Below are 24,912 nucleotides of genomic sequence, written 5' to 3'. Positions count from 1 at the left end.
GAAAGCTCTTTCCTTTCTAGAGCTACAGTTCCATCCTGACGGGCTTGCTACAAATCCTGCCTGCCCTCTCCTCCTCCCTGCTAGGGCGTGCTCTGCCCTGGGGAGCCCACAGTCCATTTCTTTCTGAAAAATGACATGGCCTCTATAAGTCAAGTTCATTTGTTGGGGGAAAAAAAGTCAAACAAAGACAGGAGTTGAATCTAGCAGAGTAGGGAAAATTCTCCTGCTAAGCATGTCATTTTTACATCTCTATCTTTCTCTGTAGGAGATCCCAGAAAAGGTCGAAATGCCAGCCCTTCTGCTCTTCCTGAGCACGCCCTGGGGACACACGAGGCCAGCTGAGCCTGCTTGTCAGACACCATGGTAGCCTCTTCCCTTCTGCAGAGGCCTAATTGCTTCTCACCAAATCCCAAACATCTCAGACAAGCTGGGAATGTTATGGACAGCGACAGCCTCCCGGTTCAAGCACATCAAAAATAAGTCCTGGTCATTCATGTCAGGACTGCTTGGGGCTTTTAAACCTTCAAACATCTCATCTCTACAAAAATGAAAAACAACTACCTTATGCTGTGGCCTCCCAGAAAGGTCACGGCTTCCTCCTTTAAGCACTGCCTTGTGACTAGGTGCTAATGCTGGGTAACAAGCAAGCCCTTATCTAATGGTTCCAGCTCTGGAATGGAAAGAGCAGAGTTTGCTCAGAGGAGCATGACTTCTGGGTAGCCCAGAGAAGCACAGATCTCTTCCAAGAATCCAGCTCCTTCCTTTTCTTCTGCTTAACCTTTTACCTTAGATCTTCAGAGAATGCTAATAGCAGACAGCAGAGACTCAACTCAGGGTTGACTGAGATGACCCCATATGGGCACAGTAAGGCCCAAGGGCCAAGGCAGCCCTTCCCTCTCCCAGCCTCCAACTCCCTGTGAGTCCCAGATGGAGTATAATCTCCCTGGAGCCCTTTGGGCTCCATGCCACAAGAAGGAATTCCTCCAATCTTGTCCCTGCATCTTCCTAGATTTTCCATGGAATTAGTGGTGCCTCCACAGGCCATGACCTTTCCCAGGACATTGTGTTATATGCCCAGGACTCCTGTCCAGGGCAGGCTTTTTCTATTAATATTCAAGACCAAATGAATGGATCCCAGCTTCATTCTCAGATACTTAGTCTTGCCCAGGGTGGGTTTTTATATCCATTTCAGTACATTTCTTTCTTTCTCTATATTAGTTTGTTTTCTGTTGCTGTAACAAAAACCTGAGGCTGGATACTTTATAAAGAAAAGAGATGGATTTGGTTGATGATTCTGGTGGCCAGAGGATTCATACATGGCATTGGCATCCTGATAAGGATCTCCTGGCTGCATTATATTATAATATAGGAAAGTTGAAGGAGAAATAGTTGAGTTTTGAAGGGGCCAAGTATGTGGAGTGGCCTTCCTATATAACAACCCACTATCATGAAACTAACTTATTCCACGAGACCAGCATTAATAGGGCCCTACGTCCACAACCTAATCACCTTCCCTAGGCCCTGTCTCTTAAGGATCCCACCTTCTCAACACCACCACACTAGAGACCACTTTTCAAAAAGGTGAACCTTTAGGGGACACACTCAAACTACATCCAAGCCAGTGTATTCCCCTTGTAATGTTGGACTTTCCATTTGGCCTCTCGGGTAACAGCAAACTTCTGTCTCACAGCTTTTGTGGATTTGTTTGTTTTGGGGCTTGATTTTTGCTTCCCAGCATCTACAGAATTAAGACTCTATCTCCTTCACTTCATCTCTGCCTCAGCCAAGAGGTTGGGCCTCTGCTTTGACCTATTGTTCTCTCAAAGCAGCAGCCATTACCATGCTTGCTTGGGAGAAAAACAGAGTGGTGTTCTAATGTTTCTAGGCCAGTTAACCCTGGATTTATTCAAAGTTCAAGTTCAGCAAGCTCTCATCTACCCAAGCAATGGGAAACACAGTCCTCCTGCCTGGGGCCCACTTTGCACGCCACACATGCCATCTGTTGCCCTCGGGACTGGAGGTGACCACAAATCTGGACATTCATGATAGCTCTGTTACATGGCCATCACTGCAGAAATGCACACTGTTTTTCTTGCTGGCTAGATTACGGGGTTGAATGGCATCCCCCAAAGTCACATACTTCCCAGAAGCTCAGAGTGTGCTATTATCTAAGAAATAATGTTGCAGATGTCATTACTTAGAATGAAGTCATTTTAGAATAGGCAGGGCCCTTAATCCAGTAAGACTGGCATCTGTACAAGAAAAGATAGAGGCACATGAGGAGAAGGCCACATGACGTGTGAGGCAGAGATTGGGGTGATGCGCCTACAAGCCAAGGAACACTGAGGACTGGGCACCCATCAGAGGCTGGGAACAGGAAGGAACAGCTCTTCCTTAGCCTCTCCAGAAGTAACCAGCCCTGCCAACACCTTGCTTTCAGACTTCTACCCTCCAGAACTACAAGACCATAAATTCCAAACAAGTTAAGCCTTTAAATGGTGGTGAATAATTACGGCAACCCTAAGAACCTAATACAGTGGATTGAAGAGTGTGGATTTTGAGATTTTTTTTCCCCATATATTTCCATTTTTAGAAACCTTAGCTCTGCTGAATTGGACTAAATTTAACTATCTTTAACCTGTGATTAGCATAATTTCCTAACCTATCTCTATTTGTTTGTTTAACTAGCCATCCTCTCAGAACCCCTGAAGTAGAACAATAAATGTATTCCTGGCTGAGAGTGGTGCAGATTACCCAGAGATCTTGTTAAAATGCTGGTCTGGATCCAGTAGATCTTGAGTGGGGTTTGAAGTTTTGCATTGCTAACAAGCTCAGAGTGACCCAGGGCCTCACTTTGAGTCACAGGGACAAAAACTACTCAAAGTCTTGAGAGATCTCAAATCATTCCCATTTGACCTTGGAAAGGTCTTTACCTTTAAAGCAGGACACAGGCACAACTTGCAGCCTGCATCAGACAACATAATCAAGTCACACTGATGTTCTACTTGAGGAAGAGGTAAGTAGGTGCCTGTTTCCACAGTCCTGTGCTCACTCAACCAAGTGTTGACACTTGCTTTGTGTTAGACGCTGTGTGAGACCATTTCTTGCTGGAAAATGATTTTTCTCTCTTCTCACCCTGATAAAGGATGGCTCAGACTTGCAGACTCACAAACAGCACCACTGGACCGTGCAGCTGGCTTTCCCCCCAGTTGGTTTGCTCCAGGCTTCCCTCTGCAAGGGATTGCCTTCACACACAGCCAGAGTGGGAGGGGCGAGAGCCGGCTGCAGAGCTGCTCGATTCTGGCCATGATGAAGAAAGCAATGTTCCTGAATGGATTCATAAAGGGCTCACTTTAAGAAAACTTAATAAGGCAAGAAAAATCTATATAGAAGGCCCCCCCATAAGTCAATAACCCTTTTAGAAGCAAGCTGGAAAGCTGTTTATAACAGTTTTAGTTCATATCCTTTCTGAAAAAAAATTAATATATAGGAAATGGCTACAAGGGCAAGGAATTCCATTTGAGGGAGCAGGTTAGGTAAAATAAAGCCCAACTTTGGTGTGTGTGTGTGTGTGTGTGTGTGTGTGTGTGTGTGTGTGTGTGTGCAGGATAAAGCCAAGGCTGGATTTGTGCATTGTAGGACAGATTGTCACTTATAATGTAAGGAGAAAGATGAGAGAGGTCTCCCACTATGGAAACATCTAGTAATTCCTGAAATTCCATCAATACCTTTCATTTCTTCTTGTATATTGATTCACTCCTTCATTCAACAGGCACCAACCATATGTCAGACACTATAGGAAAACTAGAGGGGATCATTGAGCTACGTGGCTCTTTCCCAGACACTGCCATCTTGCAGGGCAGACAAACACACCAACTAGTATTGTTAGTATTCTGTGATAAACTGCTGTAGGACCCCAGAAGATACAAGTTTTCACACTTCCTCATGGATTCTGAGAAGGTTTCACAGCAGAACCATGGCTTGGGGCTCATCGGGCTCAGCACCATCAGTTCACAGCTTGCCCTCAGCAAGAGCGGCCATTTTGAGGGGGGTGAGGTTGGAGGACCCTTGTGAATCAGCCATTTTTTTCCCCCTGTGAATTGGTTCTTCCTAAAAATATGTTCTAAGAAGCAAGAATCCCACCAGATGCTTTGAAAAAAAAAATTCTGTGATGTAAATTCTGTGAGAAATGCATTGTAATGTAACCACATCTGTGTTTTCTAGAGAAGTTGTGTTATAAGAGTCTCTTTGGACAGGTGACCTTCAGCAACTAATCTCCACAAACTCCATGGGGACTTTAACAATTTAGATCTGAGGTGACCCCCAAAAGCTCATGTATGAGATAATGCAAGGATTTTTATAGATAAAAGATTCAATAATAAGTGCCTTGACCTAATCAATGGATTAATCCACTGATGTGGATTAACTGGGTAGTAGGCAGGAAGGGTTTGGCTGGGGGAAGCAGGTCCATGGGGGTTTGCCTTTTAGGTTGATATCTTGTCCCTGGTGAGAGGAGTTCTTTGCTTCCTGACTGCCGTGTCTTGAGCTGCCTTCCTCCAACACACTCTTCCACCATGATGTTCTGCCTCACCACTTCCAGCCTAGAGCTGTAGGGTCAGTCGACCGTAGACTGAACTCTTTTTTTTTTTTTTTTTGGTATCAATTATTGAACCCAGGGGTACTTAACCACTGAGCCACATCCCCAGCCCTTTTTATTTTTTATTTTGAGACAGAGTCTCACCAAGTTGCTAAGTGGCTGAGGCTGGCTTTGAACTTGTCATCCTCCTGCCTCAGCTTCCTGAGCTTCTGGGTATATAAGGTGTGCAGCACCACACCTGGTTAGACTGAACTTCTGAAACCATGAGCCAAGATAAACTTTGCCTCTTTATGTTGTTCTTGTCAGTGTTTTAATCACAGTGGTGAAAAAAGCTGACTAAGACAGATACCAGTTCTGGCCCCACCATCCCTCCCTGGCCTGTCCAAGTAGGCTCTTAGTGTTTGGCCCTGGCTTCCTGCCTCATCCAGACAGTGTGTTCTCCCATGGTCACCCGGAGTGTGAATCAGATCAAGGTCAAGCAAGTGCTGCAATGTTCCATCTTCCTTAGTACAAAACCTGGGCTCACAGGCTCCCTGTCCCTAGCTCCTGCCCACTCTCTGCCCTCATCATCCAGCCCCATGGCTCCTCCCTCGGCCTCAGTCTAAGCAACAGCCTGGGCTGCCTCCATGGAAACCAGCGCTGGTCCTTTCTTCCCTCAGCTACCCAGCTGGAAAAAAAAGCAGAACGCTGTGAGTTTCCTCCTTTTGCATAAACATGAGAGAAAGGAGGAAAGGGCACCCTGCCCGCTGGCGAGAACATCCTAGAATATCCCAGCACACAGCAGGGCTCCTGTTCTTGTTGCTGCTGAAGCACCCCCAACCCAAGGGGAGCTCTATGATGGGAGCCCTGAGGAAGAAGAGCAGAGAAGGGCCCGGAGGAGGGGGAAGGGCAGTCATCCAGCCCCTTCTTGAGGTGGCACGTGTTCTGTCCCTGTGAATATGCAAGAAGCAGAGAGTCCACTCCTTGTCTGAAGCTGAGACTGGAACCAAGGGCAAAGAACCAAGGAGGGGACAATGGAGGGAAGATAACCCTCAAATAAGCAGTCTGAGGGTCATCCATTGTTCCAAGCCCAGGGTGCTGGTTCCCAAGGTCACCCTCCTTCCACCTGCGGCAGGGAGCATCTAGGGCCACAGACAGCGAGGGCCAGGGAGGGCCAGGGAGGAGGGTGCTGGAGTCCCTCAGGCACAGACTGCTGGAGATGGCACCCCTCAGGAGAGCACCTGGCTGACGCCTGGACAGGTTAAGGGTGGGGGACAAGGCCACATTTCCAGGGTGTGGCTGGCTGGACAGCGCTGATGCCTGGCCTTCCTTACTGACAAGTTCCAAAGTCCTCAGGGAGACAGACCACTCCAGTCATTAGTCCCCTTCTTTCCTCCAGAGCTCCTGCCCTTTTGCTTCCAGCAAGTGCCTGACTCCCTTACACACACACACACACCACCTCCTTTTCCAGCCCTTTCCTCTAGTGACAGATGTGTTGAGTCCACCCCCTCCTAGAAGCACCTTCCTCTTTGATCCCTGTCACCTGGCTCCCTGCCCCTGCCCCCTTGCACTTGGCTTTGACTGTTCCAAAGGCACTCTAATGTTTTTGTTTCCTTTTTTAACATCTCTGGTCTTTACCCAGTCCTGTCTGCTCAGCCGCCCCTGTGCCCTCCTCTCAGCTCCCTCCTACTGTCACCCAGCCTGTTTGCAAGGGGCAATCTCGAGACCTCAGTCTTCCCTCAGATGTTCTTTCTGTTCAGCTTTGTCTCTGAAACCATATGTCAAATGACAAGAAGCCATCTGTGAGTCTCTTGCAACCTCAACTGGCACCTTCATGAGTGCTTTCCCTAGTCTGCCCAGCACCACCCCCCTCTCACCAGAGCCTTTGTAAGGGTGTGACCTTGAAATTGAGACTCCTTGTCTTCCCCTCTCCAAGTCAGTGTAGGCCCTTCCTCTCCAACATGCCGGTGACTTGGACTGCGTGAAGCAGCTGGGGGGCTTTTATCCCCGCCATTTGCAGTCGCTGTAGGCTGCCTGGCCCTGGGTGGAACTCTGGCCTGTGAATGTGAACCTCTGTCGGGACCTTCCCTCCCTTTCATCACTGGGAGGACAGAACGGGGCAGGCAGAGGTCAGTAGAGCCTGCCTTCTCAAAACAACTGTCCCCCAGGTGTGCCTGCCTTGATATGTGGGCCTCTGTCACCTCCCCTGTGCCTTTCACGATTCTGTCCAGGCCTCCTGAATGTGCTTTCCATGTCAGGGACGCCTGACACTCGCCACACATCCTTAAGCTTCATCCAGTTTTTCTTCCAAGGCTAGAAAGTCCCAAGCACTGGCTGGTGGCCACACAGAGGGGCGTCCTTGGTGGCTATTCATGTCCATCTTCTTTTGGTCATTGCTTACTGACTGGGAAGAATTCTGCTTAGAGTGGTGCTCTTTGTTTTACTCAACCCAGCAATATGAAACTGGCTGGGTTTTTTCACTTTTTGTTTTTGTTTGTTATTGTTTTGTTTAGAGACTATGGAGGACAAAATATTGGCTCTGCTGCCCTCTGGTGGCTGAGTCCCTATCCCACCTTCTCCCCAGATCTCAAGCACTGGGTTTTTGCAAAGTCCTCTCTGACCTGTGTGTGTTTGCTCTCCTCCTCATTGCTTTACAATGATTTGGGGTTGGTTAGGGTAGGTTTTCAAGTTACCAGTAACTTCCCTTTATTTCCTTTAAAGAACTGAACAATTTCAAATCAGAAGCACCTTAAAAGGTCCAGTTAGTATCATAGGTGTAGGTGGAAAATGGATTGCTGCGTGTCAAAACAGTCACACTCTGTCACTTGAAACTTTTGTACTCAACACTGCCAAAAGATGAAGGGTGTCAGAGGTGATGTGCCTCTGGACACGAACATTATCTCCCGCTCCCAGGAGAAATACGACAGGTGTCTGTCTTAAGGATCATACTACCAAGTAAAGTTGAATTAAAATGAGTAAGTCATGGCAGTTCCCTGTTTTCTTTTTGAGATGATAAGTAGCTTATTTACTCCCCAAATAGCATCACAACCTTGGACTTCATTAAACAAGAGAACAAGGCAGGTTGCATTTATTGGGGGGTCCTGCTAGAGACGTGGTGCAGACACATAGGGAATATTTTCTTTGACACAGAGCTCTGCTACTCATGATGGGTCCACGCAGCAGAGACCATACACCAACCTTCCATAGAACTCCATAGAACTAGCAGCTCCCCCTTTCTAATCTAAGCTCACCAGAACATGCTTGCCCGGTCCTATTCACGCATCTCCTCTCCTGCACTCTCTGGAAGCCCTCTGCAGTCTGCCATTCTCTTCTCTGTCTTTCCCCTGTGCACTGGCATCCCACTGGGTCATTTCCCATCCTGTCTTCAAAGTGCCTTTGAACTTAAACCCTTTCCAAATCTGTAGACATTGTTTTTGGACCATTTCGTGGATTTGACTTTCTTTGGAGAATTGCTTCAAATCTTGCCTCCCAGCATTGGGAATCTACCCTTTAACCTCAGATGCTCCTTGCTTACCTCTTCCCTATCAGGGGCACCTGCCCTACCCCTCTTCACCAGGGAAGTGCTGGCAGTGGGCGTGGCCACCGGATTTCATTGCAAGCACAGGGGCTCTGAGGAACTTGTCAAGGGGCCTCTCAACCAATCCTAGAGGAGTACCCTGCTTTTATCAGTTTTAAAAAAACAGGCTTCTAAGATAGTTTTGTGGGGAGAAATAAATCTGTGGCATTAAAAAAAAATCGTAACTTTTTTCTTGAAACGTTTAAAAAGTTTTTTTAAAAACAGACAAGATGATCTAATATTCCTTTTCAAAGCTCTCAAACATTCAGCAGTCCCTTCTCCCCCATCTCTGCCAGTCCCTCAGACCTCTCCGTGGGTGGGCAGACAGTAAGTAACACTTTACAGGCAGTATTTCTCCCTGGGCTCCAGTCATCCTGCTTCTAATGGGTCTTGGGCAGCTTTCCCAGGCCAGATAAGTCACATTAAAGCTGAGAACAAAACCAAAGGCTTGGGTTTCTTTTTAAATGAGGAGCAGGGAAAATGTGCCACTTGAAGCTCTCAAATGGTCTGGGTTCCTGGAAACTGCTGATGTGTTTTGGAAAGATGTCTTAAATCATCACGCTCTTAGGTTCATCCTAGTCTGGGGAACTCTGGGACAGTTTTCTGCTTTGTTTTGATAGGAGGTTGTTCTAAATAGTGGTATTCATTTGCCTGCACTGGTGTCAGGCTGAGGAATTAGAGGGGAGAGAAAATTAGTATTTATCTAGATTACTCGGAGCTTCAGGGTCTAGATGTAGATTAGCTGGAGAACCCTGAGGGCAAGCCCGAGTGTCCCCATTCTGCAGACGAGTGCCTTCCAGAAGGCAGTGTCACATTCCACACAGCTGGAATGATGGGAAGCCAGGGCTCAAACCAGGTCTGGCCAATGAGGGTATTTTCCATGTGCTGCAGAGAACATAGAGATTTAAAGAAAAGCTCCTTTTGGGAAATTCCCCCTTGGGACCAGTGACTTTCATAAATAGGGTACCACTGAATTTATCTTCAAAATGTGAACACTTTCAGAACAACGCTAACGTGGATGGAAAGCAAGGACATCAGACACAATGATTCTGTCCTGGGGACACTAGCGCACCATCTTATTGATTTGTATTTCTGATGCTTACTGGCTCTAGAAAGACAGCCCCTGTTAGGGCTAGCCACTCCCCGAAGATAGTAAGTGACTCTTTTCCAGAGCACTTTCATATACAAACCAACTGATCCAGAGCCCAAGCCCACCACCTCCTCCATCAGCTTTAACACTCGGAGCACCATGTACCTGCCTTTATCACCGCAGGACAGGTACCAGATAATGAGGGACAACACCTATGCCCCCTAGCCCATTGAAAAATTTCAAAGTAGCTAGGCCTGCTTACCCAACTTTGTCCAATCTAAAAAAAAAAAAAATTAAGGTTCTTACCCATGTTTCCTCTTACTTCCTCTGCGTCCTTACTGCCCCTGTGTATTATGCACCCTTCTCCTGGAAACTGTGAGCAACAAACTAGTTTTCAACCATGGTTGCATCCTAATCCATTGGCTTCACCATACCTAATCAATAATAAACCTGCATGTTTAAAACAGAGGTCATCCCCTCCAAAAGCCATCTGCCTCTTCTTCTTCTTGCAGAGGGTCTTAAAGAGCAGTCAAAGGCACTGGCCACTCCAACAGAGTTTCATTCTCACCAAGAACCACAAGCAGCCAGCTTGGTCCTCAGTAAGGGTCAAGTGAAGCAGAGGGAAGGGACAGTTGTTTAGATGATTTGCTGGTAGAAAGTTCTTATAGTATCATCCGTGCCAGCAACTGAGCAAAGCAACACTACACTAAATTAAATGGACAAATGAACTAAACAGACACTTCTCCAAAGAAGAAATATAAATGGTCAACAAATACATGAAAAGATGTTCAACATCTAGCCATTAGGGACATAAAAATCAAAACTACACTAAAACTTCACCTCACTCCAGTTAGAATGGCAGCCATCAGAAATACAAACAATTACAAATGCTGGAGGAGATGTGTTAAAAAGGAACATGTTTACACTGTTGGTGGGATTGCAAATTAGTATGACCACTATGGAAATCAATATGGAAGTTCCTCGAAAAACTAGGAATGAAACCACCAAATGACGTAGCTATAGCAGTCCTTGCTATTTGTCCTAAACAATTAAAGTCATTATACCACAGCATTACATGTTTATCCATGTTTACAGCAACACAATTCACAATAGTCACATTATGGAACCAGTCTAGGTATCTGTCAATAGATAAATAGATAATGTGGCATATGGATAATAAAGAAAACACACTATATATACTCAATGGAGTTCTACTCAGCCATAAAGAAGAATGAAATTATGTCATTTGCAGGAAAATGGATGGAACTTGAAAGCATTATGTTAAGTGAAAAAAGGCCAAACTCAAAAGGCCAAAGGTCAGGTTTTCTCTCATGTGGAAGCTAAAGAAAAAAAGGGGAAAAAAGTGAAGAAATATCATGAAAAATAGAAGAGAAACCAGTAGAGTAGAGAAAAAGTTCAGGTTTGGGGGCAGGGGGAGGAAGGAAAGGAGAGATACTAGAGAATGAAATTGACCAAATTATAATGTTATATTGTGTGCATGTACAAATATATAATGATGAATTTCACTATTATGAATGATTATAATGCACCAATAAAAAAGAAAATACATGAATAAATAAATTATGGAAACAAAACCACAATCAACAACAGCTCTTTGGCAGCCATTAGCTCCTGCAATAATCATCCTAGTGTCTGTGAGTGTCTACAGTAGTTTTGGAGAAATAACTTGATTAAAAATATACAAATTGAATTTACTATGCTCAACTGCAAAAAAAAAATATATATATATATACACATATATACATATCATATATGTATATATGCCTTTAAGGAGCTTTTAAAAGTGAAGATATTAGATGTATAAAAATGGAATATTCATAGTTAAAAGACATCCCCCCAAAAAATGCTGGCACGTATCCCTCCATGACATCCCTGTGAGTGATTAATCTAGAAATGTGTTTGCAAAAGTTCTTGTTTGTTTCAAAGTTAGGAAACAAATGTGTTTCCCTGCGAGAACAAAGTCCATAAATATTTTATGTAAGTGAGAGAAGTGAATTGAATTCATCCCAAGAACATTTGTCACCCACAGTGAGGACCAGAAATCCACTCTGCCCACATCAGCCTCACAGTGTTTGCCCGGAAGGTGTTTGGAGGCCTAGTGTTAATGACATGCTCTCCATTTTATATCTTACTCACCCTTTAGCCAGTGTTGCTATGCCAACGTCAGTTAACTTCATTCCTACACCTATGGGAAGAGAGAGCAAGGACAGTTTGAGTTACTCAGGGATACTCAGAAAGGATCAGGGATCCACTCAGGGAAGGAGTAGAGAGCTCCAATGTCACCTCCCTTCCTGCAGAAATGCACACATTCCTCCTGGTTTCCACCTCCAGAGGCCCAGAGACTGACAGCCTTTCGACATGCACCCCACCTCAGGGGGTGAAATGGGAAAGGCAGACCCCTGATGCGTCAGTGCCTGTGACTCAAGTTTTGCCTGGCTCATCTCGCCCCTGGGATGGAGGAGGCTCAGCTGCTCTCTGATGCATCTGAAGTCTGTCTCTTTCCGTGAGCCTCCTCCCCAGAATTACTCTGACTTGGGCTTCCTTCTGGTTCCTAATTCCTCATTGAAAGTGGAAACCCTTACACAACAGAAGGACAAACAGTCATGGGCTGTGGTGGTCAAAGTCAACAGTGAGAAAATTCAAGGTGACATCTCCTTAGCTCAAAGCCAAACCATGTTCCCATTTCCAAGAACATGGTTTCCCATCCACAGCTGAAGATTGTCTGGATTGGCTTTAGGCCCAGAGTTCTAGTCTTTTAAATAGTGGCCTGGGCATGCTGACATTTGGGATCCATGGTCTGCCCCTTTGGCACTTGCCCTAACCTCTATTCATTGAACTGTGGTTGGTTGGCAGGGAGGGTACCAAACCCCAAACTATAAAACAGCTACCTGAGCTACCAGCTCAGCAGAGAGCCATAGGTGTTTATGGTAGAATCCCAAACACACAACAGGGGCAGCTGGAAGAGTACCCAATAATGCAAGGAGGATGGACAATCTATTGCCTTCCACCGTGAGGAGGGCAAGAGCCCGACTTTCTGCAGCAGAAGAATCACCTGTTATGGTTTAGGTATGAGGTGTCTTTTGTGCTCGTTTGTGAGACAATGCAAGAATTTTCAGAAGTGAAATAATTAGATTATGAGACCTAATCAGTGGATTAATCCACTGGTATAGATGAAGTGGGTATGGCTGGAGGAAGTAGGTCATAGAGGGCATGTCTCTGGGGTTTATATTTTGAGCCGAGCTTCTCTCTGCCTCCTGGTTATTCTGTCCTGTGCTGCTTTTCTCTGCCAGGCCCTTCTGCTAGGATATTCTGCCTCCCTTCAGGGCCCAGAGCCGTGGAGTCAGCGGACCCTGGACTGAACCTTTGAAACTATGGGCCAAAAGAGACTTTTCCCCTCACGTTGTTCTGTCAGGCCTTTTGGTCACCGACTCTCAATATCTGACTGAAGCACCCCCCTTGCTCACTCTGCCCCACCTCATCCTGCATCTGTTACCTCTCCCTGTTCTAGCAGGAAGAAAAGACACCTCTCTGATGCTCAGAGTGTGGAAGCACCGGGGCCTTTCTAGCATATTTCCCCCCTAACCAAGTACCCATTCTTTTCCTGTCTTTCCAGGGTGGCTCCTGCCCCAACCCAGTGGACCCCACCTATGTGATATAGTTTTATCACAGGGCATAGCATCCAAAATGCCACCCTACCAGCATCTGATCTGCTGGATGACAGGCGGGGGTCTTCTCCTCTCCTCTCTCACCTCTGACTCTGGTTCTATATGGGCCAGGCTCTAAGGACCAGTCTTCCACCACCAGCTGATGACCTGGCCACAAGAAGGCCAGCAGCCTAGAAACCAGTCTGGCATGTGCAAGAAGGAACAAGTGTCTCCCACAAAGCCAACCCTGAGGATCGTATCTGATGACAATCTAGTTCTAGGGTTCTCCATCCCAGAGGCCCAGGAAAGGAAAGTTTGAAGGGTAAACGCTCTGATTCGGCAGTATCTGCTTGAAGCACGTCAAACCATGGGACATGCTGCTTTTCAGACTGGTTAGTCAGACAGAAGCAATGAGCCGGGCTTTTCTGGAGTGCACCTGTGAGCTAAATTAGACATGGCACTTTGGGGGTGCCAGCGAGCATTTTAAAAGCCTCTTTCACAGTTGGTAACTAATTCATCTCATTTTCTGAAAGCTGCTAACCACTTAAACATATGTAAAAATACTCAACATGCTTTTATTATGGGGACTGTTTTTTTTTTTTTAAGATATCAAATTGCAAAAGCTCTCTTTGGCCATCTTGTTTCATGGAAAGTATACTTAAAAATCACAGCTCTAAGTTGCACAAAAGTCTAATTTTTAAAGTCATTTGGCAAAAGGTCCTTGAACTTGGAGAATTGTTCTCCCTTGCTTCTCACAATTACCAACTGTCATTTTCAGTTTAGAAAAATAGAATATAATCTTTAAAAAGAAACTTCTCTCTCTGGGTTTAATAATTTGTCAGCAATTCAATCAAGGTTATTAACAATCACTAGAGAACAATGAATTAAATTCCAGTGTGCAGCTATTAAACTGAGCTGTGGATAATAGTGACCCACAGGTTGTTTCTGGTGGAAGGAAGGAAGTTGGCAGCACCAGGAGTCTATTATCCAGAATTTGAGTTCTTGGGTCTTTCTGGCTCCTTAGAAGGCCTAATGATCTTACCAGTGAGCCAGGTCTTGGTTCCAAATCACAGACCCACTTTAACCCCACAAACCTGCAGGCCCCAGCACAATCCTATAAACAAATCAATGCACCAAGGGATGGAATAACTTTTAAGAGTTCAAGAAGAGGATGATTGATTTGGGGGTTTGCTTTAATTCTAGTTCCAATATCCCAGTAAAATTATAAGAAGGGGGAGATATTACTTAGAGAATGGATGTGTTATTTCATGCCACATTGGTAGTGACAATAAAAACATTTTTTTCCCAGCAGCAAAGTAAGTAGACACCATTATGAAATTCCATGCCAGCACATTTAATTGCACACATCATTTACAGAGAGATGTAATATTTCACTATAGTTGTTTACTAGTGCCTAAAAGCAAAACTAGCTGTGCATGAAGCTCCAGGGCATTTAGACAAACTCTATTTAATGCAAAATAAACTCTGAAGGAGGAAAGATGGTGGGGGGGTTGGGGAGGCAACAACTATACCAACAGAGTCTAACTAGCATGAATAACCGTTAAGACAATGTTTCTGGTGTGTGAGTGTGTGGCAGCCAACGCTCTTCAAAGACTGAATGGTTATGGCTTACCATAAATTTGCATATCTGCCCATCTGCAGGACAGTAATGTTGCAGTCCTAGTTGGTCTGCAAGGAGTCTCCAAGTGGGCTTAGGGGGACAAAGGACAGTGTACATGCTGCTACCTTCTAACATCAGAGGACACTTGGAAAGATTGGGAAGTAAATCTCTTGCAAATTTGTTCATTTGTGGTGTAGTGGGAAAGCTTGCAATTCAGAGTCAGAGAATATGGGTTGGAATCTTGGACCGACTTATTAGCGGAGTGGCAGCAATTAAATCACTGCTTCCCAGCCTCAGTTTTCTCATCTATAAAATTGGGATCATGGTATCTTCTTTGTAAGATTATTATAAAGATTAAGTGTATGTAGAAATCAGTGAAATCCAAGTCAAGTCTATAGTCTAGTTAATTATGCTGTGCCAAAGGCAGTCTCCTGATTCTACAGACAATGTGCTATAGTCATGTTAGATGTTGTCGTTAGACAAAGCCGGATGAAAGGTACATGGGGATCTATATATATTGCAAATTTTTGTGAATCTATAATTATTTCAAAAATAGGGAATATTTTGCTATGTGGCCATGCTGCAATAAACATTTCAGTATCTCACTCAATCGTCACAACAACCTCACCTGGAAATACTGAAACAGAGAAGTGAGTCATTGACCAAAGGCTGACAGCTAGGAAGTGGCAGGAAGGACACGTGTAGACAATCCTGTTCTCACTCTAGCCACTTCTGAACACCATGGTTCCATGGGCAGTGCCACCACCAGCATTTCTTTGCCCAAGAACTATCTCTGCCCACTCTTTGCCCAGCTTGGCTTGCCCAAATGTCAGGCGGGTGTGCAAACAGTTAAGGTCCCTATGAGGGGCAGCCTTCAGCTGGTGCAGTGGGAGCTGGAGGATAAACACTGGGTGGTTCTGGGAAGTGCACTCTGCACAGGCTCCTGGCAGAGCGACTCCCGTTACCCACGGCAGTAACTGGCTGTGTATCCATGTGCCCTGTCAGCTGCCCATCCCTCTTTAGTCTCACTTCCTCACTCCTCTGTGTTGTTTCCAGGGACATCCCCCCACCAATGGCTATTTGTACTCAAATACAATGGCCTTCAGGTCCTTCCTCTGCATCTGTAGCTTCCTCATCTTCAAATTCAACAGAAAATATTCCTCCAAAACTGAACCTCTATTGAATATGTACAAAGGGGGTCTGTTTGTTTGTTTGTTTGTTTGGTCATTATTCCCTAAACAATACAGAATTACTGTTTACATAGCATTTACATTGTATCGGGTACTACACTCTAAAGATGGTTTCAAACATGCAGGAGAATATGTGTAGCTTATGTGCAAACACTATGCCATTTTAAGTCAGGGGCTTAAGCATCCCCAGACTTGGGTATCCATTAGGGGTCCCAGAACCAATCCCCTGTATTACTAAGGGATGACAGTACTTTCCTTGCTCTGTTCCTGGTGAACCCTAATTATGACAACCCCTTTTCTTAAAGAAATGGTATTCCTAAAAATGTGTGTATACATTGAAAGCTTGCCTTAAATTCACCAGGGGGGGGGGGACATAAGATCTGAAGCATTGTAAGGCCCTTTCACATATTAAGAATGGAATGTCACATCTCAATTTATCTTTTCCTGCATCTGGATTTTCATATGTACTTCTGAGTTTGCACCTATTGAGGATATAACAATGAAGCCAATCTCTTTTGAGGTGGGAAAGCATTATGGGCATGAATATTAAAGAGAACTTCATGATCGCATTCAGCAGGCCATTTCGGGGCTCCGGGGTCAAACTGTGTTTCTGATGAGATATTAGGAACACCTTCTTTGGGTAAAGGTGCCTCAGGGTGTGCAGCAGACCCTCTTTCCCCTTCCCTTCCCTCCTTTCCTCATTCCTCCCCCTTAGGAGCATCCCAGACCCGCAGGGTCCCTGCAGCCAGGCAAGCCACGGTCCTCACCCTGCATGTCCGTGACCAGGAGGCAGCCGCTGGTTTTCTGGTACACCCAGTGCTGGAAGGTACAACACTTCTGACCAGCCTCCGTTTCTCTTCTCAAGAAGTTTATTTCCTTCCCATCTCTGATGGAATACTTCACAAATTCTCCAATCAGCTCCTCTTCCACTGTTGCATAAGGGATGTTGTTCTCAGGCCGATGGATGAGAAAAATCGGAATGATCCTGCAAGGCAGCAGAACATGGACACACATCGAATTTCAGATGGAAAGAAAAACTGCTGGGCCATTCTATGCCCACGTGGAGCAGTGGGAGCTGCACAATCAACCCCTGGGTTCTGGGTTCCATTAGATTTGGTTGTTTGGGTACCGAGGATGGAAAATGGACCTTGCACATACTAGGCAAAAGTTCTACCACTGAGCTACACTCCAGCCCTATCCATTAGATTTAGACTAAAAAAAAAAAAAAAAAAAAAAATCCCCCAATTATTACTTAATGATAAAGAAAATGCATTTGTGTTTTTATTTATTTCTAGAATTAGAAATTCCTCCTTAGGTTTTATTTCAATTGCTCATGTAGAAATGAATGTCTTCATATATTAATACCTTAATGTTGTGTTAGTCAAGGATTATAATCCATCTATCCATCCACCACCTCCCCACCCATCCTACCTCCCCTCCACCCACCCATCTGTGCATCCTCCTTTCCTTCCATTCAGTTCACAAATGTTCATTCAGGAGCTTCCGTGTCAGACACTCTTCCAGACACTTCCACAAGCAGCAGTAAAGGAAACAGAGGCTCTGCTCTTGTGGATCTCACATTGAATGAGAGAGACAGACAAGAAACAAGTAAAAGCTCACAGCTGAGTGTTGGGTGGAAATAGGAAGGGGCGGAGAGGAGACACACGGTGGGAAAGGGTGACATTTTATTTAAGGGGCATCAGAGGAGTCCTTGTTGATGAATAAAGAGCATTTGAGGAGAGACCTGTGGGAAGTGAGTGGAGAACCATAAGGAATTCTAAGGCAAGATCATTCCAGGGGAAGGAAAGAATTAGTTCTAATTTTAAGATGAAAGTTCTGTGTGTCTTGTTAAAGAAATTTCAGGTGTTTCAGCTGAGGACAGAAGGCCAGATGGAAGCGGGCACATTTGGGGCAGTAGCCCTGCCCCCTCTCACTGCAATCAGCCTGGCTGCCCAGGCTTCCTCAGCTGTGCTTGTCAATTTTGCAGGATTCAGGGGACGCTCTGAGGAACCCCTCTGCCAGTAACCCTGTACCAAGCACAAAGGTTCAAGGTTTGTCTGGGTTCTTATTAATCATGCAGCCCTGGCAGGGTGTGGGGACAGGGACAGAAACAAAGGTTGGGCATTATTCGGGTTCTTTATTAGCCTGGTCTCTGCCCAGTGGGACCCATTTGCATAGACAATGTGATGCCATTGATATTCATGAATTCAAAAACAAGCTGCTCCAGTGTGGAGTGTTTTGTTTTTTTTTCTTCAAGATCCCATGTGCTTCTAAAAGAGAACTTCTCCAGGACCAAGCGCCATTGTCTGGAATTAAACACAGGGGTCACCCAAAGGGTCCAGAGCCTCTCTTTAGGCTGCAACTGTGGTTAAGCATGGGGGCTTCGAAAGAAAGCAAGAATGTCCATGGCTAGCTCTGTGTGTGTGAGTGAGTGGTGTGTGTGTGTATGCGCGCGCGCACGCGCATGTTCTTCCTCTAAAATCCTCTGATTTAGGTTCCTTGAGCGTGGAATCTTTCCCAGATGTCCTTCTGAGGACCCTTACTCCTCTTTATATTGTCATCATCCATGTGGTCACAAATCCTCCCGTTGCAAGAAAGGGAAAGCAGTTTTTCACAGAAAAATGTCCTCACTGATATTCTCTCTGTCTTGGGCCTTGGCTAGTTTACTGCAGTGCTGATTGCTGATGAAGCCCATTAAGCTCTTACCTCCCCTGCCCCCCATCCCCCAGGGTGGGCCCTTTCCAAGTCCCTATACCAATCTGATCTTAATAATTTTGTGTTCTTTTCTCCCAGAGGGCCCCGAATATGGGAAGAGACAAGCTGCACAAAACCTGGGTCTACCCCTGCAGGGGAGGATTAGTGGCTTCAATCTTCCCTTCCTGAAAGAGGACCCCTGACACAGAGACTGGGAAGAGGGGGGACCAAACAAGAAGGATGACAGGGCGAGATTTGTGACACAGAACTGAACTCATCCCAGATTGCTGTTTCCGTATATTTAACAGAGAAGCTGAAGGATAAGGACAGTAGGCCCTAGGGACTTTCCCTAACTGTCGCCCTACCTGCCCTCCTGCCTTACCCAAATGAGTCACCAAAACTCCTCCCATGACCTGGCCCTGCTAAAACCCTACAAAACCCAGGCCCTTGCTGCAGCCCACCCCCGTTCTCCCCTCGAAAACGTGCCTCTCTGATGCTTACTAAAGAATGGCTGGTCCTTTTTCTTTTTGTATTCTCTTTCATGTACTTTCAAAAGCAATTGTGTTTTTTCTTTGCATTACATTATTATTTTTTCATCTGCTGACAGATACTTATGTAGTAAATAAGTATGTTAAATTTTTTTTTTGGTAACGAGCGAGCGGAAAGGATTAGAGACGCTACTGGTTTTGCTCAACAACAGACCACCTAAGGGAAAGTATTGTTACCAGTCTGTGAGCCAGCAGGGGCACTTGGACAAGCTCCCTCCTCCTTTCCCCTCCCAGGCCTGCTGTATAAATGGCTGCAGCTTCCTCCTTCCACTTAGCATGCAAATATGATCACACCCAGACACACAGGCCAGTAAACACAAGCTCCAGACTCCTCCAAATTGGCTGAGGCCAAAAAATATTGCTTCAATGACTGGATAAAAGCAATCGGTGTAATTTATCTCTGTAGGATTCCAGGAAGTGGCTACTGTGTTACCAGTAGCCTGATCACTGGTCCACTCTTACTTGTCACATCACCACATCTTATTTTCATCATAGGATTAATTACATTTGGACAGTGTCCTGTGTTTGCTCATTGTTTAGACACTGTTATACCCATGAGAATAGATACCGTTTCTTTTCTATTTAATGTGGTAGATATATTTATTGAATGAATTAATCTAGCCAGTCATTTATTTACCCATGCATATTTGGGGAGGTGAGGTAGGGTACCAGGGATTGAACTCAGGGACACTCAACCTCAACCACTGAGCCACATCACCAGCTCTATTTTGTATTTTTATTTAGAGATAGGGTCTCACTGAGTTGCTTAGTGCCTTGCTTTTGCTGAGGCTGGCCTTGAACTCCTGATCCTACTGCCTCAGCCCCCCCAACTGCTGGGGTTATAGGAATGTGCCACAGCACCTGCCCTTGCATACATTTTTAAAGGATATCTATCAGTTATCTCTCTGTGTGTCCCTGGAGTCCAGACAAACAGGACAGCAGGCATGGGATCCTCATGGGATTTATAGACAGAGACCAACCTTATCACTTGACATAACTCTCACCCTCACCCCTCCAGCCCTCCGACCCCAGCAAATCAGATGGTAACAACCAAGTCAGGGTAGACTCACTTACTCGGGCACTTCTCCAAAGCCTTCCAGGGGCTGTGCTTCAGCAGCGTAGATCTTGGCATAGTGTCTGGCAGTATTTTGAACACAGCATTCCTACATCACCAAACACGTGGGAAATCCAAGTGATTAAAAGGAATCAGAGTATCACCCAGTAATACCATTCCAGCAATTTTCCCAGTGTAGGTCACACCAATGGATTCCTGAACCCATCAAAGCACACATTTATTAATTTTGTTGTTCATGCTGGGGGTCAAACACTTCACCTGAGCTACATCTCTAGTCCCTGAAGCAGTAATTATCATAACCTAGAGTTGGCCTCATACAGAGGAGATCTGAGACATGAAGGGACTACCCAGGCCAAGGTCAAGGGTATTCCAAACTATCACACTTCTAAACCAGCTGAAATTCACCCCTGAACTACTGAGGCTGGCCCCTTGTCATGATGACAGACAACGCTGGGGTTGGGGGCTCCTGGTTTTCCTCTGAGATATCCCCCTGCAATTCCTTTTCTAAGTTGTAATTTGCATAGTAAATAAGGACACTTTGACAAGATTTCTGGCTCAGGAAAACCAAAGTGCATCCTGCTTCCCCCTCTTTTCTTTTCTGAGTGGGAGTCTGTGTGCTGGGGGATTTTCTATGAGTGGCCATACTCAAGATGGAAAGCTCAATGAAAGAAAAGAAAAAGAGGTGTGGGTTCAGAGGAGAAAGGAACATGATGGGAAAAGCCCCATACTTGGAGAAGAGTGGCTGCCCTCATAAGCACATGGTCTCACAGACATCACCACACCTGAATCGGGGATGGTTTATGATTGACAGGACCCGGGAGAGTCATCCAAGCTCAATCCACTAGGTTATGGGTAAAAATGTTGAAAGGGCACTTAGTCTGTGAAAGAGCTAGCCCCAACCCTCCTGACAGCTTACCAGTGCTGGTGTGGAGAGTGAACCACAGGAGTCAAGGGGAGCTGGGGAGGGGAGAAGTCAAAACTACTCCTCCCCTGCCCTCCCCTGCCCTCCCCTGTCCTCTCTCCCCTCTCCTCTCCTCCTCTCTGGCCTCAAGTTCTGCAACTCGGTGACAGAGAGAGATGGGAACTTAGCTGGAGACTTGGGCCAATCTCTCTTTGTAGTTTATAGGCTGAACCAAACTCAGGAAAGCAGGAAATACGACAAATGCTGACCCTTTTGAATACACCCCCCTGCTCCCTGCTCCATAAAACAAAACACTCAAGAGTTTAGCGCTGATTTAATCTGTCACTGTTGCTTCCAACCTCCACCTGCCCTATCATCCCATGTCCAAGTAGATTCAAATCCCCAGGGGTCTCCTGGGGCCTCCTAGGAACAGAAATGACCATGTTCAAATCAGAATTGGAGAGGGGTTTCCAGGCATTGGTGAAGTCCCAAATATCTGGTAAGAGACCAAGAAATTCTTCCAAGAACTAAGTGACCCCCCACCACTTGACTTTTATCTGTACTCCAAGACTAACAGGCCCCCAGCATTCAGACTTGATCCACATCCCAAACTGAGCAACCCCCTGTATTCAGCTTTGATTTCTACACCCCCCAAAAAGAGAAACACCTTTGGGAGACACTCTCATTCATTCTGAGTCTGATTTTCATCTCAGGTTACCTTGGTCACTCTCCTACCTGAAGGGACACCTTTGGGCAGACAGACCCACCTGGGCAGCAAGTTTGTAGTTCCTTTGGATGAGCTCGTCGTTGTTTCTGGTCCCATAGGCGACTGCGTTGTGTACCTTGAGCACGCAGGCGTGACCCGGCTGGAAGACGGGTGTGAGGCCCTGCATCACGGTGCTGCGGAAGGCTTTGCGGTGGACCCCCTCCCCGAAGTGCAGCGCCTCGGTGGCAATCTGTCCACGCAGGCGGTCCCCAAAGTAGTGGTCATTGAGGAAGTCCTCTTTGAAGATGAGCTGACTAAATTCAATCTCTTCACACCCTAAAACATAGCATAGTTTGGTTGGACAGATTATCTCCCAGTCCTGATCCTTGGAGAACTAGTGTCTCCCATCATGTAAGGGCGAGGACAGGGTTGACCTGTTGAACCAAGAGGGAGGAACCACACTTAACTGCTAACAGAGACACAGCTAAAGGGAGAGATGGGGAGAGGAAGCGTCACTGAAGGAGGATGTAGGAGGATCCTGGAAGACCCCCATAGGACACATGCAAGAGGAGACCAGTTGGAGTGAAACTGGGGAGACCAGGAAAAGAATTGTAGACAGATCTGGAAATTAAAAGTAGAACCAGGCAGAAAAACTAAAAGCAAGTCAAAAAGATGGGCCAAGTCTAGTGTAGAAGAGAGGGAAAGGACAAATGACCAGATCCAATAGCGTTGTATCAATCTTTTATCATGATTGGTGCCTTTTTTGGGCATTTTTTCTAAGAATTCCCCTGCAAAAATCTTAACACTACAAATCACACACGCATACACACACTCACTCATGTACCATGTGTATATCTGTACTATACACAAAAAAGGAAGGTTTTTTGCCCCCTTAAGAGTGATACTGCCTCACTTGAGAAAGCACATGAGATATATATTAAATAGGCAAAAATATAGAACAAAATATGAAAAGAATATTCTTTGAAGACAAGTTGAAAAGAGTAGACTTATTTTGGATTTATTTGTAAAAAGAAAAGTAGAATTGTTTCCTGAGTTTCCAAGCAGCTGTTTTTTTGGAGTTGATTCTATACATGCGTCAGATGATAATGGATTCAATCAGGATGCTCCATTTTAAACTAGAGATGACCAAATCAGACTTCTGACTTGCTGATAGAGGAAATAAGATGGCTTTCAATGAAACAAGATTGTTTAGATTTTTAAAAACACCTATTTCTCAGAGCTGATAGTTTTCTATACTTTTAAAAGATAAAAGTAGTCAGGGGTCGTGTGAAAATCCCACTTTGTTTTTACACGGTATGTTTAGAGAAATGTTTTTCTCTTCTTTACAAAATATTTTCAGATCATGTGCTTCAAGAGTAGCCTGTGAGGGGTACTAGCTATTAAAACTGGAAGGAAACGGAGCCTACGCTTAAGGAATACCGGTTAATGTCTAGGCCTAGTTATTGTCAGAAAGAAAGAGGAAGGGAGGGGATTTTCAGATAGAAAACATGGGTGAATTGCTGGAGGCTGCCAGAAGGAAGAGGGTCTTCAGAAAAAGTGCTGTAAATGATTTCAAAGAGGCTATCTGAAGGCTGGGGGACCAGAATGGGCCTCTTGAGCAAAAGGACTGTGAACTGCAGATAATTAAGAAGCAGATGCAGGAAAGCCTTTGGCCTTCCTCTATTTGCCAAAATTAAAACATACATTTACAAAGACAAAAGATATCCCACCTACCCTTCTCTACCAGGGAGAATAAAGATTATGCACTATGGACAGCTTGGACCCCTGAGAGTCTGGAGATAGCCCAAGGCAATCTACATTAATCAACTTCACTTGCTAGCCCTTATCCACCATTTATGTGCCTTCTGCAAGAAGCCACTTCTAGAACTCAAAAGTCCTTCTCTCTATCTCGTCAATTCTCTAACAATTTACTGCTTCTTGTTTGAAGATGCTCTGTAAACTGGAATTCAAAATCACCTTTCAGGGAATGACTCATTTCCTGGGTGTCTCCAATGTAGACATAAAACATAACACGATAGTACACTTCGGCTTGTATTTCTCCTTATACCTATCTTTTGTTACAGGGGCCTGTTCCAACAAGACCTCAGGAGGTTGAAGAAAAATATTTTTCTTCCCCTACAACTCCTGAGTAAACTGTCCTGGATTCCAATGGGGTGTTTTCTCAGGTGAGCTCTTAGGCGAGAGTTGTAACAGGTTGCATCGTAAGTGACAGAACCAGAATAAAACTTTTAATTTATAATGAACAGTGTAGTTTCAATTTATAACAGTTAAATTTTAAAAAATAGGTGGAAAATGAATAGGAACTGCTTTTTATACAACCCAAACCTTCTCAATTCTAGTGACATGATGAATTTCAGTTTAACAATTTGTTTCAAATACCACTTAAAGAATATGGAAAATGTTTTAATGCCATAACCCAATAAACATGAGTCATATTTGCCACATCCTGTTTTCCTTCAAAATCCCCAGATTTCTAAAATTCAGATAGAAAATTCAAAGGTTAAAAAGTTTAGGTTTATGCTTTTGAATGAATCAGTTCTGGGCTGGGAATGTAGCTCGGTGGTGGAGCTCTGGTCTAGCTTGAGGCCTGGCTTGGATACCAGTGCTGCAAACCTCCTTCCATTAAAACAACCCACCCCCCCATAAAAAATTAAATTAAAAAAAAACATTAAATTTAATTAAAAAACAAAAGTTGTTCCAGACAATATACTTAGAAATAGGAAGAAAAATAAATTTTGGTACAGTATTATATGTGGTATAGTTAACAATCATGTCAGTTCCAACAGAAATGTCTACTTAACAAGGATAAACCATGAAAGAAAGAAAAACAATTTAGTACTGTTCTCTGTCTCTGGAAAGCCCCGTGGGGAAAGAGCTGGAGTTTTAGCTGGAATGTGACTCCCTTTGCAGAGGAAGCAGGTTTGCACCTGCAACTTGGCAGAAACTGTGAGAGAATGTCCTGTCCAAGGGATATCTGCTGCGGCAGTGCCTGAAATGTCACTGTTCCTGAGGGCGTCACCTCAGAGCTCAGACCTCTTCTGCAGGGGGAGATGGCAGGAAGCATGCCTTATTTAGACCAGTTTCTTCACTGGGAAGGGTGACTCAAATAACAGGAACACGGAGCACCTGGGGGGGGGGTGTCTCAGAAAAGACCAGAGTGTGGCAGTTCAAGTCTCAGGCTAGACAGACCCCTCCATTGCCCTGCTCACCTGCCCACACCGCTGCCTCCAGCACCTGCGGGGGCAGTC

At 45.1% G+C, this 24,912-nt stretch overlaps 1 protein-coding gene across 1 annotated transcript in view; it reads right to left on the bottom strand.

Annotated features, from left to right (window-relative positions):
• Alpk2 (alpha kinase 2) overlaps positions 1–24,912 on the bottom strand; it is a 112,644-nt gene that overhangs the window by 3,916 nt on the left and 83,816 nt on the right. Inside the window, exons 9-12 of the mRNA XM_071602713.1 lie at positions 21,705–21,979; positions 20,036–20,124; positions 16,487–16,704; positions 11,401–11,449 (exon numbers count right to left, since the gene is read on the bottom strand). Coding sequence (XP_071458814.1) covers positions 11,401–11,449; positions 16,487–16,704; positions 20,036–20,124; positions 21,705–21,979 — 631 coding nt within the window. The remainder of the gene's footprint in view (positions 1–11,400; positions 11,450–16,486; positions 16,705–20,035; positions 20,125–21,704; positions 21,980–24,912) is intronic.

Source organism: Marmota flaviventris, chromosome 16 (genome assembly GCF_047511675.1).
Source record: "Marmota flaviventris isolate mMarFla1 chromosome 16, mMarFla1.hap1, whole genome shotgun sequence".
NCBI classification, from domain to species: domain Eukaryota; kingdom Metazoa; phylum Chordata; class Mammalia; order Rodentia; family Sciuridae; genus Marmota; species Marmota flaviventris.
Note: the sequence above shows the minus strand (reverse complement) of the source record. Positions and strands in the feature narration are given on the sequence as shown.